This window comes from Lissotriton helveticus, chromosome 1_1, assembly GCF_964261635.1.
Source record: "Lissotriton helveticus chromosome 1_1, aLisHel1.1, whole genome shotgun sequence".
Classification (NCBI taxonomy): Eukaryota; Metazoa; Chordata; class Amphibia; order Caudata; family Salamandridae; genus Lissotriton; species Lissotriton helveticus.
This window is the reverse complement of record NC_136057.1, coordinates 2,017,163,763-2,017,180,839: the sequence shown is the minus strand read 5'-3', so window position 1 is coordinate 2,017,180,839 and position 17,077 is coordinate 2,017,163,763. Positions and strand designations below refer to the sequence as shown.

The following is a 17,077-nucleotide window of genomic DNA, read 5'->3' as shown; positions in this document are numbered from 1 at the left end:
ACTAAAGAAACATAGAGACGACAATCGGCGCTGGAGGAAACCATCTCACCTTGCAATGCCTGCCGTCTCCTTGTGCTGACGTCATAGAAGACCCGCCTATTCAGAGTCTACGTTTCACACCGATGCGTGTTATGAAAGTCGATCCCTGACTTTGCTAGACTAAACCACTGTCTGCAAACCAAGCATATCCACCCGTGCATATCTTCTGACCCCCGAAAATGTGCATTCTGTAGAGGGGACAGCGAGGCTGGCGACTCTGGTTTGTTTGTTACTACCGCATCTCCCTCTGCCCTGCATGAAGTGGACTCGCCGGGTCTTGTGAGGTGTGCGCTTGCGCGACCGTGTGCAGTCAGTGTGGACGTTGGGAGGACGAGCATTTGGAGAGGGAAAGATGGCGTCTACCGGTAAGTAACGGAAGGGCTCCCTTGGCCTGTTTGTTTGCTTTCTAACGTGTGCCTATGCACCTCTTAGTGTCCCTTGATTGTGCTCCTGCCGGCTTGAGCCGCTCCTAAAGTATCAAACTCTACTATTATCGAGGCGTGTTTCCCCAGAAGACGGTGCTCTATCAATCTGCTTTTTAGGCCCAAGTGCCTGATTTCTGGCAGTGGGTACGGGCGTGTTTCCGCCGTACAAGTGATTGGGGTGATATCCCTTTGCCTGTTGATGTTGGGAACTGGCCCCCAACACGTGGAAACACAAAATGGCGGCTGGGGTAGCAGCCGATCTGCAGGTATTTGGGGAGCACCAGGAGGTATTGATAGGAAAGGACTACAGAGTTCCAGGGCGTCGGAGAGCTTCCCCCCCCCCAGCCCCCTATACGAACGACCTTTTGCTATGGAACTTTCCATGCGAGATTCAACTTGTTTGGGATCTGGGAACGGGGTAGTGTTTTAGCTAGTGTGTCCCACGGAAAAGAGACATTCGCATTACCCCCACCCCTTTCCTGGTTCACACAGCTATGGTTGCCAAATTGTTTTTAGTTTGCGTGGTCCTTATTTTTCCAACTCTACATAATCAGTTACTCAACGTTAATGGCCCACTTTTAGTACTTGTACTACTTTGGATATTTAGTATTTCAACAAGCCAGGATTTCTTTTGTGAACAGCTGTCGCTCCGCGTTATTGTTCATGCAAGTGCAAATAAAACACTTCATGTTAGTAGTGCACTACTAATAGATCTTTAGTAAAGCTCAACTCCTAACTATTGTCTGAGCTTTTCTTCCTTGTTTTGTAACGCAGACTCAAGGTTAGACCGAGTTGAACTCGCAGGGGATCGTCTAACATCACCACGTTTTTGTTGACCCCGCTAAATCTTGCGTTGTTCTGCATTTATTATCATTAGTCACTCGCGCTTGGTGTCGCGGTACAACGAGGGGTTTGTTATGTCGCCGTCTCGCAGTGTTCACGTACGGGGAATTTGTAACATACCCATAGCCGGAAAACTACGCTGTTGTTGCAGAACGTAATCAACTCTGCAGTTCGTCCTGTATGTGTTAATTTAATTTTGGAAAATATATTTAGCGAACCGATCGTAGTTGTGTTAAGGGTACGAATTGGCTTTTAATATCTCCTATCCTTCTGCCAGTGCAACAGATTACAATCCTTCATGCACAGGTGTTAAATTCCTGTTCGTCTTTTGGGACCGACTACCTTGCAGGAACTGGAAGCTGTTGCTCCTGGAGACTTCACAGAAGGAGCAACTGTTACTAGGCTAGCCATACAGACTAGCAGCTCTTCATATTTATATAAACTATTTAGGAAGTTCTCAATGATGCGTTGCGCGTTGGTGGATACAAAAGTGTCGTCCTGTGGACGCACGCAGTAGGGGCATGTGTGTATAGTAGCGCCCAGCGAGGTCCCTTTAGCCTCGAACGCTGTTTCCCAGACTACCTTTCCAAGATGGAAGCTGCAGTCCTGGGAGGGGGAGGGGCTCCGTGCAGTCGTTTCCTGTGGGGGCTGTTCTCGCTCTGAGCGGAGAGGGTTTATTTATCGTAGTTAATGGCCGTAGGCACTGCGCCTTGAAGCTACCTCAGAGCGCTGAAAGAGACGGGCGGCGCAGAGGAGAAGGGGTGAGTAGGGAGTGGGGGCTTGTGAAAATAAGTCTGAAGGGGTGGGCAAAGCAGGGGTTGCATGGACAAATATGGAATGAGGGCGTCAAGGGTTTGAGGAACGGGAACGAGAGGTGAGTTCTATGGCTGGGGCTATGGACAAGCGGGGAGCAACTACAGGATATAAACGATATGGAGATGTGCAAAAGAAATGGGCTGACCAGGAAGGACGCAAGGTGATGTGTTGAAAGACCAGTGTGTGTTATTAAAGAAGGCGGGGGCGAGTTCATGTTTGTTATTATTTGACAGCACCATCTCCATGGGTGTTTTCGGTGCGCGGTCTCCGCAACCTCACACAGGAAGCCTCATCTACAAACATCTGAGGACAGAGCAGAAATATTTCAGAGCTCTGCTCAGGTGGGGCGAAGGAGTGAGCACCAACCACACGCCGAGCCTGGGAGAGCCGATAAGCGCGCACAGCTGCATGTTTCCTGTCAGCTCTTTAGTCACAGACACTGTATGGTCTCCACTTTTACCCTCCTCTCATTACAACAGTTCCTCTGTGTCTGCCGTGTTTCACTTCACTATTGTCGCCTTAACTTCAGCTAGAAAAGTGTTCATTGCAGCCAATTCTTGCAGCTTCTGTTCGCCTAAAAGGTCTGTTTGCTGATGTTCACGTGTTAGGGTGTTCTCTGCATGGCACAATACACGTTCACCCTTCCATTTAAATTGTCCGTCTCATTATGCTAATTTATTCTCTAAACTGTGAAATGTACGATCAACACCCCGCCTTATGCTTGCATGGCTTGTTTCATTTTTTCAGAGGTTAGCTAAATTGTGCAAGGCGGTAAGCACCCCCATGCTTCCATTTTAAAGATGTCAGGAGACCTCCATGTGTTCTCAACAAGCACTGCCATCTGTGATGTACCTTCATTGTTCCTTTTAAAGAGTATGTCTTGAAATGTGTTCGTGTGCTTCAGCTAAACGCTGCAATAGAAACATCACTTCGCCCCCCTGTCCTGTCCAGTGATGTATGTTAATAAATGAAAGTGTGCCCTTCATGAACCATAGTCATGCTTCCTTTTGTAGGGCCTGTTTAGGAGCCATGCTGCCCATGCATCGAGCATAGACAATCACCCCTTAAAGGGCCTTTATCATGATGTGTAGCTAAATTATGCAACGCAGCAGCCAAGACTCGCCTTCTCTTTAAATGAATTCTCCAGTGTTGTTGAAGTTTTTTTTTAAACCGTAGACTGCGGAAACCACACTACCTGAAAGTCTATCAAGTGATGTTTGTCTTTGTGGCAAAATTCAGCTAACTCCTTGCTTCCAATTCAAAGAGCCTTGACTGATGTATATGTTTATCTAACTGAGATTCAGGAAACGGCTCCAGCATTCCCTGTTTGGCGATGCTAATGTATTTCAAACGTACGGAGAAGTGTTTTACAATAGGACATAGAAAGAGCCACAAATAAGGCAAACGGTGCACGATAGTTACTTTACTGTTCATTTTTTGGATTAAACTGGAATAGCGTGGATACAGAGGTGCAAATGTAGTACATGAAGGATAAATGTAAATGTATTTGTCATTTGTGATCGAGCGGGATTGGTGTCGGGTACCGGTATGACGTTGCCAACATGTTAGCTGTACTTTTAAAATAACAAGCGATAAAGTTTCTAAAAACAGGATATCGGTGCTGCTTCAAACGTCTTGTTCTGTGGCTCTGGGTGTGTGGGTGGGTGTGTGTGGGTGTGTGGCTGAGTGTGTGTGTGTGGATCTGGGTGTGTGGGTTTGTGTGTGGCTCTGGGTGTGTGGGTGTGTGTAGCTCTGGGTGTGTGGGTGTGTGTGTGGCTCTGGGTGTGGGTGTGTGTGTGGCTCTGAGACAATGCCAATAGCTCTAACTTTTCCAAAGGCGAAACCATTGCATTGTAAATGCTTGTTTGTATATTGGGCTTATTATCGAGCCACTCCATGATCTTGGTATTTTTCCTGATTCCCTTACTTCGTTGAATACTGGAATCAGTGTGGTGCACCAGAAAGCTGGATCCTGTTTGTATAGTATCGGGGGAATCCCGTTTGGTCCTGGAGCCCCCTCCAATTTTCCCTTCGAGATTTGTTTAAGGATAGTATCTGCTGTTTCCTGAGCCGATAGTTCATTTTCGATTGTTCTAGGCTCAACTTTCATAGGGCTGGCTTCGTCCTCAATTGAACTGTGGGGCCCGTTTTTATTATTATTATTATTATTACTGCAGCACATGGGAGACCCCTGGTGTACCAATGCCCTGGGTATTTCAGTACCATATACTAGGTACTTATAATGGTACCCCAGTGTGTGGGGTGTGCAAAGTTCTTACCATCGAATTAAGATGCTAGAGCCTTGGTTAGCAGGATGCTAGTGAAGTACAGTGAAAACACACTAACATCAGGCAAGAAGTGGGTGTATCTATTCCAGACAGAGCCTACTTTCCTACACAAGGTCAAAGACACAGTCTACATCCACAGCTGTCAAGGATGTGCCCACTGTATCCACCTAGGGTGGAGGGCTTTAGCGTTAGGGCCACTTGCTTTTGTGACAGCCTTGAAGGCTGGCACTGGGGTGACGACAATGATGCATTTCCACTGTGCAAGTGGCCACTCTTTAAGAATGGCCGTCCTCACTGAAGTCAGTATTTTTTCAGGGGAAGCAAAATGCATTTCTGTACTGGAATATAATTGTAATCTATATGCAGTGGGCATTGTCTCACCTTCTTTAAAGGTGACCTCTGTGAAGCGGATGACCCCCGCAATGACACAGATGACCATGTTTGTTGTGTTGACATGTGTATGTAAGTGTTGTGTTGCAAGCAAATCACGCTGTAAGGATCTGAGTATGTCTGTGTGTTCTGATGTCCAATGAAAACTGGAAAAAATCAGTGCGAATCAATTCATACAATGATTTAATGCTCTGTGCAAAATTGGGCATATACGTTCTGCCAAAATAAGGAGTCCTATTTAGGATTACTGCTTCCATAGAGTGTTTGGAGGGTGCAGCATAGCATATTTCTCTAGGAAGTGTTGTGCTAGGCTTTTGCCTTCATGTGTAAGTTCATATGTCAAAAATAGGAAACTTACAGATGCTATATTAGAATTCTTAAACTTAAATTTATAGCCATAATCCGTCAATGCCAGGATTATGTGTTCCACTCTGGCCAAATGTGTGCTCCATGGGGTAGCTATCATCTACATAGGAAAATGCGTCTGCGTCAATATCTTGTAGAATTGACACTATGCAGGCAGCAAACAGCCCAGGACTCTTTTATGCACCATAGGGAGTTGTGACAAATTATGCTGAAAGCAGAGTGTCGAGAAGACTGTCCCGTCTCTGCCTTCAGGCGCTATATTTTGACAGAAAAATGTCCAAGGTTGTTTTATGTTTTTTACAGACTATGGGCCAGATGTATGACCCGCCAATTCGTGTGTCCCACTGGGGTCGCAAATTGCAAGCCTCATGCATATTAATGAGGCTGTCGCAATTTGCAACCCCATTGGGAATGGCTGGCACTCCCAAGGATGGTGGCCTACTGGGGTCCGCAGACCTCCATGTCTGGGACTAGTTTTAAATAAGCAGTTTTTGTTTTTTAAATGCAGTCATTTTCCTTAAAGGAAAACAGGATGCATTTAAAAAATAAAAATGAAACTTTTCAGTTTTATTTTTTTAAGGTCACTGCCTGCCCTTAAAAAATGTTTCTGCATGCATTCTCAAAGGGGAAGTGGTCCCCTGGGGACCCTTTCCCGTTTGCAAGTGCTTTACCACCGTTCTGAGAAGGGTGGTAAACTGCAACTGTTTTGCAATCACAATTGCGGTCGCAAAACATTTATACATACCTTTGGAGTCGCTATTAGGAAGGGAGACCCTTGGAACGCCTCTTCCTAATAGCGAGTCGCTAAACCTGTTTTGCGAGTCGTAAATCAATTTGCGGCTGGCAAAATAGGATTAGTACATGGGCCAGAGGTTTTTTGCAGGCGCATACGGGTCTAAAACCCGTCGTACATCTGGCCCTATATTATTTGTAAGTGCTGTACTGTATTTTGTAGTCCAAATGTGCGTGTATCACTGTTTAAATATCCATAGTCTAAGACTATGTGATATGAATGATCGGTTTCAGAACAAGAAAAAGAGGATTATTCATTTGAGAGACACAGGGTTCAGCTATTCCCCGGTACTCCATCTGGGAGACTATTTCTCTAAGAGATGTTTTAGCATTCCGTTTTATTGGATATTGTGTTTGCACTTGTGGCTCGACCGTATTGGTGTCACATGATCAGGAGAGTCCTTATCCCAGTCAACATGATTGCAAGGGGCTAGTGCAGGAGCCCATTCAGCTGCATAGGCTTGCTTGACTTCATCACTGGTAAGCGCAAGAAAGAAAGAAGTATGACATCCTCACTTTGTGGGGATGTTTGGACAAATTACGGGCGGCCATTCCACCTGCTAAAAGAATTTTGTATGATAAAATTACATTTTCCACAAATATTATTTTAATGGTGCACGGTACGTCCCCCTCAATCTGTATATCCAAATTATATAATCTTTCTGGGGGGACAGCTGTCTGGCATTTCAGCTGTAACAAAGTTATCTGTTGCGGTCACTGTTAGAAACTCCTGGAGATTCTGGCGCACTAGAGTGACTTTTGATGTACTGTCGAGGAGAGTCACTGCCCACCTCCTGTTTAAGAGAAGAGTTCCCAGCGTTTGTGGCATACTTTGCGGTTATAACCCCAACTTTATTTTTCTGGAATTGGATTTAAAATCATTTATTTGTAGTTTATCAAGGAGTTTACTATCTTTACCCCGAAAGATTTACATTGATCAGTACTTAAGATGATAGCATCTGCTATTGTTTTTTTCCAGGGGTAAGCTTTAATTTGTCCTCTTGGCCGTGGTTGTGTATAATCTATATTTTAGCTTCTCTATCCATGGTTTCGTTTCCATGTTCCTTGGATATAGAGAGCATTTAAGGTTTGACACCCTGCATTTGTTATTCTGATTGGATTATTGAGTATTGGATAAAAAACTGCAACTATAGAGGCATTTGTATTTAAAACAAGCAACCTCAGTGTAATTCATCATCTGCACCAGGTGACAGTGGTTTCAGTGCTTCAAAACAGAACATTTTAATGGAGATACCCTACAAAATACCCTTCGCACTACACTACTCAGTTCATATTTGGACGTTGCTGAAATAGCAACAGTACACATGCTTTGAAGACACTCCACTGGCTTCCATTGAATGAAAAGGTGCAAATAAAGATACTCTGCATTGTCTAGAAGTCCTTGCATTCTCCAGAATACTTATTCTATCAATCAATCAATCATATAATTTGTAAAGCGCACTACTCACTCGGGTAGGGAATGCTGCTACTGCTCAAAGCCAGGTCTTGAGGAGTTTTCTGAAGGTCAGCAGGTATTGGGTCTGCCGTAGATGGATGGGGAGGGTGTTCCAGGTCTTGGCGGCGAGGTGGGAGAACGTTCTGCCCCCTGAGGTCGCTCTTCCGAAGCTGGGGACTGTAGCGAGGGCGAGGTCGGCGGAGCGTAGCTGGCGGGTGGGGGTGTAGAAGCTGAGTCGTCTGTTGAGGTACGTTGGTCCGGTGTTGTGGAGTGCCTTGTGTGCATGGGTGAGGAGCTTGAAGGTTATCCTCTTGTTGACCGGGAGCCAGTGCAGGTCTCTCAGGTGGGGTGTGATGTGGCTGCGGTGAGGAATGTCGAAGATCAGGCGTGCAGAGGCGTTCTGGATGCGTTGGAGCCGTCTCAGGAGTTTGGCCGAGGCTCCTGCGTAGAGGGCGTTTCCATAGTCCAACCTGCTGATAACAAGGGCCTGGGTGACTGTTCTTCTCGTTTCAGTGGGGATCCACTTCTAGATCCTACGGAGCATGCAGAGGGTGTTGAAGGAGGAGACGGCGTTGACCTGTTTAGTCATGGAGAGGGTGGAGTCGAGGATGACCCCTAGGTTGCGTGCGTGGTCAGTGGGTGTTGGAGCGGTTCCAAGTGCTGTCGGCCACCAGGAGTCGTCCCAGGCCGAAGGGTTGGATCCGAGGATGAGGATACTTGTTTCATCAAAACGAACAGACCTGCTGCCTGTGGTCTTGTCTTCATCTGCCAAACTAGAATATAAAGGCTTCAGAAGAAGGTTGCTCAGTGTCCCAGGTACCACTGGGAAACTCCCTTCTGCAGCCTTATCACTTGAATAGTTCTTAAGATTCTGACAAGTATTAAAGAAGCACCTGCTGCACACTACCATTGGGCATGCAGCGGTGGAGTTCTGCTGTAGAGTGAACTTGCCATCATGTTTAAAAACAAAAACAGGCTGTCCACATTTAACTGGGCTGCAGCACACCTAAGGTCTAAAATGTAAGTGAACACAATATAAACATACTTTGCCCTGATCAGTACTCTGCACTGAATGCCAAATAAAAATGTTCTTCTAGAGTGAACCATCAGATACTTTGAACATAGGAGCAGTACTTGGAGAATCCAATACATTTTGATGGGATAGCCATAATATGATTTACTACTGTTTAACTCGAGCAGAAGCTTTGTACAAGTCAAGTCAGGGACATTTGTATCACACACATATCACTTCCAAGAGTCTCATGGCGCTTGCAGACGGCTCTGACAAAGAGATGATGAAGTGATAGCTTAGTTTTCAAAAAGCCATGTCTTCAACTTCTTACGGAAGCAGCTGTGTTCGGAGATGATACGCAGATATGAGGGCATTTTATTCCAAGATGCCGGAGCAAGAAAGGAGAAAGATCGACCCCCTTTCCTGGCAGTATGGATTCTAATGGGAGTAAGCAATGCCTCATTACTGGATCTGAGCGTTCTGCATGTCTGATACCAGCTTAACTTCTGCAACCAATACTTTGGACTGTTTCCATACATATACTTATGAGTCGAGCACAAGATTTTAAAAAGGATTCATTTTTCACTGGAAGCCAGTGGAGAGCTTTTAAACAGGGGGCAGAGGAAGATCTTTGCGAAAGGTCAAGGACTAGCCTGGCTGCGGTGTTCTGCAGGACCTGAAACCTATTTAAAAGGTTTTCATTTATTGAAAGCAATAGGGCGTTACCATAGTCCATTCTGTTTATAATTAATCCCATGCATTTGCAATGTAATAGCCCTTGCATTTGCGAGAGTCATAGCTAATGGCATTGTAAACAACTGCCTTTTATTTATATGTTTTGAAAACCTGCAAGTGGTGCGTAAACACACAGTTTGTACTTACAGCCTTTGCTTACGAGAAGCAAGGCTGGCAGTAAAAGAAGCGCAGTTACTGCCAGCCTTGCTTCACGTAAGCAACAACTAAAAGCACGCACCGCTTGCTGGTTTTCAAATCACATAAATATAAGGCAGATGCAAAACCTAATGCACTGCAAATGCTTGTTGACCTCTGAGATGGAGGCAGTAGCACCCATCGGAAGTCGGGGACCGTGACGCCAGGCCATGCATTTCAAAAGCAGGAGCAAGGAGGCAGCTGCAGCCGAAACAGACATCAGTCTCTAAATACACAGCAAAGGCGGCAAGATAAGAGCAGGATTTATAGCCCTGTTTAAAATAGATCTCTGTAAACCACGAGCACTGGTCTTGAATGCTCCAGCTTAAAGGAAAAAATAGTGCTCTCAAGCTCTGAGTAACAACACATGTAACCGGGGCAGTCCTTGAAAACGGGCATAGCTTTTAAAGTCTGTACCCTGTATACAGCATTTCTTGCAGATAAAGCTAGACCTAATAAGTGAAAATGAAAACAAAAAATCTCTGTACTTGTGTCATTTGGCCATCATTGTTATTGTGTCGAATACTGGTTCCCCATGTTGGAAATGTGGCTTTCTTTGCAATTGAAGACCTGTCTTTGAGCGAGACAGGGTTGTATTATTTTCATTTAAGCATTTCGCCTATCATGGATATTCCTATAATGTGGCTGCTATAAATGCTGCCCTTTCATGCGGATCTAACTGTGGTGACACAAGGGCAACTGAGGCAGCAGCAGCACATGTAAAGCACCACAGAAAGATTACAAAATCTTTTAATTTGCTCTTTTGAATCTATTGAATATAGTTTCTATTCATGTCCCTATGCATTGTGCAGAGTGTGTTGATGGCCTGAAATGCTACCTTACAGTTCGTGTCGAACGTTTCAGCATTGCTCTATGCGTCCATAGGTTATAGCAGCGAGCCACATTCATTAGTGTCTTCTCTGAGGACCCTTTGTGATCTAGGGTCCATCTCCTTGATAAGTGACTAACAAATATGAAAACGTTATGTGGGCACCTAATCAATTATCTATTCCTACTCAGTGGCCCAACCTTGCGATCCTCACAGCTGTAGCCCAGAATTTTAACTGTAATGCATATCAGTGTTTCCTCATAAGGGAAGAGGTCATGTGGATAGTAAACAAGCATTTGCAATGCAACAGGTCTCACATTTACACAAGTTTGAGCTATTGGCATTGTAAATGACAATGCCTTTTATTTATGTTTTTGTTTTAAACGCATTGTCATTTACAATGCCAATAGCTCAAACTTGTGTAAATGTGAGACCTGTTGCATTGCAAATGCTTGTTGTTCTAGTGGCGGGCCCGCTGCCATTTTAAAAGATTACCTGCTGATAGAGCTGCCAGAGCCGGTGCTTAATATAAAGCAGACAGTGTGTGTCCTTTGAATTTATACAGCCAGCACAACTTTGGATGCCCATTCCAGCTAACCCATATGTCAAGGCGGGTGTGAGGCATACGTAGGCTCAGAGCTGCCTGCTATCGATGTCACACACTGTAAAGAGGTGTGCCATGGGTGATAGAAGGAACAAGAAAGCCTCGCTCTGCCGAGGTCCACTGGGTACATACCCATGTTTATAAGTGGCACATAGCTAATAGGAGTTATTGTTTTGTGTAGCGCTTAAACGCAAGCGCAGCGATAATTTAATGATATTTAATCAACGACAACAAAATAAAATGCTACGGTGCCCCCTTGAACCATTGTCTTTGCAGCAGGCACACTAACTCACCATCTCATCAGTAGTGAAAATTAACCACTTCTCGTATTGCCAGTATATATTTACAACTATTCACAAATTCAATAAAATCCTCTTCAGAAGTTGAGTTTAATGTGGTGAAAGGGCAGCTGCCTCCGGCAACGCTGCAGAGGCCTTTGTCCCGAGAGATCTCTCTGTATACTTAGAGTAAAGTCACAGCCACAAGAGTGCTTTAAACGCGAGGATGGGTGTGAGCTGTATACTGCATTAAGCACCCTGGATTTGGCTGACTACGTAGTTGAAGCATCAGCGATCAAACACCAACGCCGCTGAACACGTCGGGGTGTACACTTCACTCCAAGGCTCCGCACAGCCTCTCCCTTGAGGTCACAGATGGACAAATCCCTTCAAGCTCCAGGTTAGAACCCCGCCTGACCCGAAGTGTGCATGCAAAATCCACACATCCCAGACTTCCATGCAAAAGCCGCACTTCCCAGACTAACGGCAACAAGCAGGGGCCACTTCGCTCTTAATTTCCCAAGATGACCAACTGTCGGCACCCTCTAATCCACGCATCACTTACTTCAGTACCTTTACATTTATATCATGACAACTTTTGACAATGTGGGAGGAGATTCTCTTGCCCAGTATTCCCAGACATCTTTCTTAAAGGGCAACTCTGTTTTGGATTCAATGATGTAATCTATTAGAGCGATATAATTCCAGCTCACCTACTCAATTATACCGGGAACTTCGGGTGCACGGAGAGGTCACCTGCCCTATTAAATGCCCCTTGTGTGTTAGTTTACAAAAAGGTAAATAGGTTTTCTCTACTGTACCTTCAGTTTGTGGTCCGAAGGAGTAATGAGTTTCAGGGGACAGCACACACCACACACTCATCTCCCCGCCAGCGCGATGATTTGCAGATGAAAGCCCCCCCAATGCTGGATGACTGGGGGGGAGAAGGGGCACGCGGCAGCCCAGCCCCCAGAGTACCACGGCCATGAAGCAAGTAATCGAGCAGGGAGGGACAGAAACTGGTGGTCGGGAGACAACACGGGACAGACTGGAGAAACATAGTGCGTACGGAGTTATAAAGGACACCGTGTAACACCGTCAGTACACGATAGAGTCTGGATGGGCAGGGCGGTAACCAAAAAGCCTCCTTTTTAATGGGAAGCCAGCTTTCATCATAAACACTGACGCAACCCAATCAGAATGATGGGTGGGGCTTAAACTTAATTTCCAAAAAATCCTGATAACAAGAAGCCTCGCAGAGTGAGCAGCGCATGCGCTGCAACGCTAGGCGAGACCTTAAAATGGACTCGGAACTAGGGTGGATGCGATTGCCACTCTTGCATCTTTTCATATTTTTGAGATCGTTCACTTGGTGATTTGGTTTCTACAAACTTTGATTGAAAGGAGCCAAGTGTAAATGACTAATGAGCATGTGAGTTCTTTTTTTAGTCCTGAATTGTTCATTCGTCAGTTAAGCCATTAGCCCTTTTGTTGCCTAAGACTTTGATTATGAGTGCCCCTAAAGGTTATATGATTACTATCACAAATGGTAAAATCTTATATCCCGGGGTTTGCTGTCTTACTGGTGTCAGTTACACACATTTCCCATTCTAATTGGAAATAACGTGCAGATTTTTGTCCTTTCTGCATGAGATATGCATGTGTGAGTATCAGCTGGGCTTTTCCCCCTCTTAAATTTCTGCAGGTTTTATCTGTCCAATTTAATATGTGGGTGCAGACTTCATACTAAACCTGGCATCAGTAGTAATCGTGATCCCTGTGCAAAGAGATATTTCAAAAAACCAAGAAAAACTAGACACTTGTAATGAAGGCCTAAGGCTTCCTCCTTGGTCTTTTTGATATTTTGTAACTTTTACCTGATAGTAGTCAGTCAGTGTGATATGAGTGATGTCAATGTTTACATTCGCTGCCAGTGAGGGTGTTGGCCTAACCCTGTGGATTGCATGAGGTATAGTGCCGTTTTTATGTGTTGACTAGACAGCGCTTGCGCTGTCTCTTCGAGACATACTGTATTCAGGATATTGGCATAAAGCGCTGCCCACTTTCATACCCATCTTTTTAATTTGCTCCTGTCCCTGTCCTTTGTAAATTGTGGCTTTTCACTGGTCAATAGGCTTAGTACTCCCTCCTTCGTACTGCCTTGTCTCTTCTTGTAACCTCCCATTAGGACACCCCTGTTACATGTGTTGTTACTCCCTAGATTTTATTTAGAGCCTCAAGGCACTATTTTCTTAAATGGCTTCAAGCGGGACACACACTTGGTCCTAAGCTAGGCTGGCAGTGGTTACTTCACTCACTAGAACATCTCACATTTATGTGAGACCGTCTTTAAATTTCCCTTCAACTGCTCCACACAAAGTGAAACTGAATCCGAAATAAATGCAATAATTCTTATGTCACATTTCAAAGCTACTAATTGTATATATGAACATAGCTATTTGAATGTACTCGTAGTACTGTCTTGCATACAGTACATTATGGATAGGGTGGATTTACCATATCTTCTGCAGAGTGCAGTACCATATGTGACCAAAATAGGTCCTCTTTTGGCCACATATGGTACTGAACCCTGAAACATGCCTAGGTAAAAAAATGCCATTTATAATGCTAATAAATCCAACTTTGTAGACTTTCAGTGTTGGTGCCTTGCTCACTAGGGACCTCTAGGATCATCTTGCAGTATGCACCTAGACATGCAGTGCTGGTACCTTGCTCACTAGGGACCTCTGTGAGCAGCTTGTGGTACTGCACTGAGACATACAATGCTGGTTCTTGGCTCACTAGGCAAGCTGTTCCAATGCACTAGGTCTCGCTTAACTGAAAATATGAGCTATTGGCGTTGCATTATTATTTGCAATGCCAATACCTCAAACTATCAGTAATGCGAGACCTATTGCATTGCAAATGCTTGTTAGGTCAGTGCTGGTGTTAACATCACATGAGGGGCCTCTGGCCAATGTAAGCTTGAAATTATCTGTAAGGGCATCTCACAGGCTATCAGCCCATATGGTGTTTAGAACATGGGTTGGTGTGCAGTGCACCTGCCAAACGCAATATTTTTATTTGGTCTAAGGGCGTAAGTAATCTTCATTAGATATGTGGCATGCAGTTGTAGGCAGAGTAATTTTGCACCCGACCTTTGCCTATCAGTTGAATTTAAAGCTGTTTGTAGAGAGAACAGGCCTACACTGTGTTTTCTAATGTTAAGAATTGAACCAAAAATGCATCTCCTATTGAGCATCGAAACTCCTTTTTGGTATTCAGGCACCAACTGGGGTGATTGCTCCAGTTTTTAATCTGTAAGCAAACATAATGATCTAAAACACCTTTTTGGAATGTCCGTAAATCATAGAGGATTATGATAGTTGGTTTTAACATACAAGCTGCTCATCAGTAAACCCTAGTTACAGCAATTGAACTTCATGTTAAGGACTAAATGTATTTTGTTTGCTTTTCATATTGTTTTTCACCTTCTGAATGTAAAATGTCAAATCCGTGTCTAAAACAATTTTGTCTTCCTTTAGAATACTGCAAGCCTAGATGATTTTGAACGACAAAAGACCCTAGGGACGGGTTCTTTCGGCAGAGTGATGCTGGTGAAACATAAAGGTGCAGACCAGTTTTATGCAATGAAGATACTGGATAAACAGAAGGTCGGACTTTGCGTTTGGTGTAGTGGAATGTTTCATTTGGTGCTCTAGTTTCTTCAAAACGTGTACATAATCGTTGTTTTTTAATTCAAGAGCACTGAAATGTGATCTTTGGCAGTGTAACCTAGTAAACATTTTATTGCAAGTTAAGTATTAATATAAAGTGATGCCCTTTTCACATCTCATGTCCTCTTAATGTCTTTATGCTGGTATATCAAAATTGGTGAAAATGTGAAAAGATTTCAGTATATGGTGTGCACACCCTCTCTTTATTTGAACATATATGTGAGTGCATCTCTTAATCTGTATAGCATGTAGCTTATAAATGTGTTCTCTCACCTATGAAGTTGGCACTCTTCAGTAAAAGTAAATACTTTTTAATTGTTTTCTCAGTATTTGCAGCACACCTCTACCAGTGCACTTCGTGGTGAATAAAAAGTGTGTTTTGTGAATCTAAGTATTCTAAGCCTCTGTCCTCCTGGACATTTCTGATGGTTTCAATGTGTGTTTTTCTTGTTTTTTATGTAATTCTTGCATCGATCTTGTGTTGATCAGCCGTACCACCGTAACACTGTTTTGTAAATCCAAAATCTGATCACAATTGTTTTTGAGCTCTGTCCGCTTGCCTGAGTGAACACAGGAAAAAGGTCTTTGGGCACACCAGGGAGGACTTGTTCTATAATTAAAAAAGATCAATAAATATTTCACTGTGGTGCCAACTCTCATTGTGGGGGTACCATTGCTGAGGAAATTCTCCAGGTTCAGTGAGGTGTTTAGGGATATTCTTAAGGTGAGGAATCTGAACTTAGATAGGGTATGCACCATAAAGAGAATTGCCAGAGGTAAGTAACTTATTCATCGCCACATGATAGTGTCCCTCCTTCCTCTATGCATTACAACCTTGTGCAATTTCTGTTTCACAAGTCTGTGTCACTGGATGAAAGATTATTAAAGGGTTTGTGTACCTCAAGAATGCATATTATTGTAGGGATTGTGCATGAAATGTTGCTCTATGTAACATCTACTGTACCCTGGTATATAGGCAACATTTGCCACGTGTGAGGAAATCTGTCTGTCGTCTTTGAAATGTCCTCTTAGAGCCTTAGTGTACCCTAAAAATTGTATTGTTTATTTTAAAATTGTTCTTCTAGTTCTTTCTTTGATATGCTGGTGGTTGATGTTGAGCGAGTCACTGTAAGCATGTCGTCCTGTCTTTGTAGGTTGTAAAACTGAAACAAATAGAACACACGCTGAATGAAAAAAGAATATTGCAAGCAGTGAATTTCCCTTTTCTTGTACGGTTGGAGTATTCGTTTAAGGTAAACCATATTTTTTATGGGCATTTGTATTTTTATGGAGCTGTTCTCCTGTAAAATCATTTTTTCCCAGTCATTTCTCCGTTTGATTATAAATGTATTAAACTAATTTTTGTGTTTGCGCATGAATGGAATATCGAAAAAAAACACATCTTCAGCAAGAAAATTCTATACACCAAAATCACAACACAAGAGAGGACATATTAAATGATGTCTTTAATTGGCAGTTAATTTTGAATTTATGTAGATGAAGGGGTCAGGACTGTTTATTGAGATGTCTGCTGGCTTATAGGTTGCTGCTGTCCTATGTTGCTTGACCATATACAGAAACCTTTTGTTTATGTGCCCGTGACTTTATATGTAATTGGGAAGAGCTGACCATAGCTGCTAGTTAGATCTTGTTTTTTTTTGTTTTTTTACAATAAGTAAAGTTGCGCCTACATTTCAGTTTTATAATGTCACTATTATATATAGCTGTCCACATCCATTTATGTGCTGCATACATTTTGAATATGTTTCAAGTCTCCGTTTGACTGCACAACACGTGTACAGTATGCTACATTGTTGTACATTTGTATGTATCTGGCCCTTTTATTCATGGTCCTTCTGGCATTGCTCCCAAAATTCCGATTTTCCGGAAGCCGGAGCGAACCCTGCTCACCTAAGAGAATTTTATGAGCCCTTGCGCCTCTTTTTTGGGCAGTGTGACCCCTCCAGCCTTTGGATCCTGCGGAGTCAGTGGGTGCTCAATCGGGTTCCGCACTGGCACCCCTGGGGCAGATGCCCCTTGCGGATCCAGAGCGGTGTCGGGCATGCCACTGTGAACTTTTCTGCCGCCGATGCTCCTGGCTACGTCCGCCTGATTTTGATTCCCGATGACCCGGAGACTGTATCGCGTTGCCTGATGCCTTACCCCTGCGTACTTGGACCTACAGTTCCTAGGTCATTTACTGAGCCTTATTCTGAAGGGATAGGAGTGGGAGAACTTTGGGGAGGGGTCATTGGACCCTTTACAAAACCAG

The 17,077-nt window shown here is 43.9% G+C and overlaps 1 protein-coding gene across 2 annotated transcripts in view; it reads left to right on the top strand.

Moving 5' to 3' along the window:
* Nucleotides 1–17,077, top strand: part of PRKACB (protein kinase cAMP-activated catalytic subunit beta) — a 288,944-nt gene that overhangs the window by 159,214 nt on the left and 112,653 nt on the right. For both annotated transcript variants that reach the window (XM_078644794.1, XM_078644785.1), the window contains exons 3-4: nt 14,614–14,742; nt 15,960–16,058. In XM_078644794.1, coding sequence (XP_078500920.1) covers nt 14,614–14,742; nt 15,960–16,058 — 228 coding nt within the window. The remainder of the gene's footprint in view (nt 1–14,613; nt 14,743–15,959; nt 16,059–17,077) is intronic.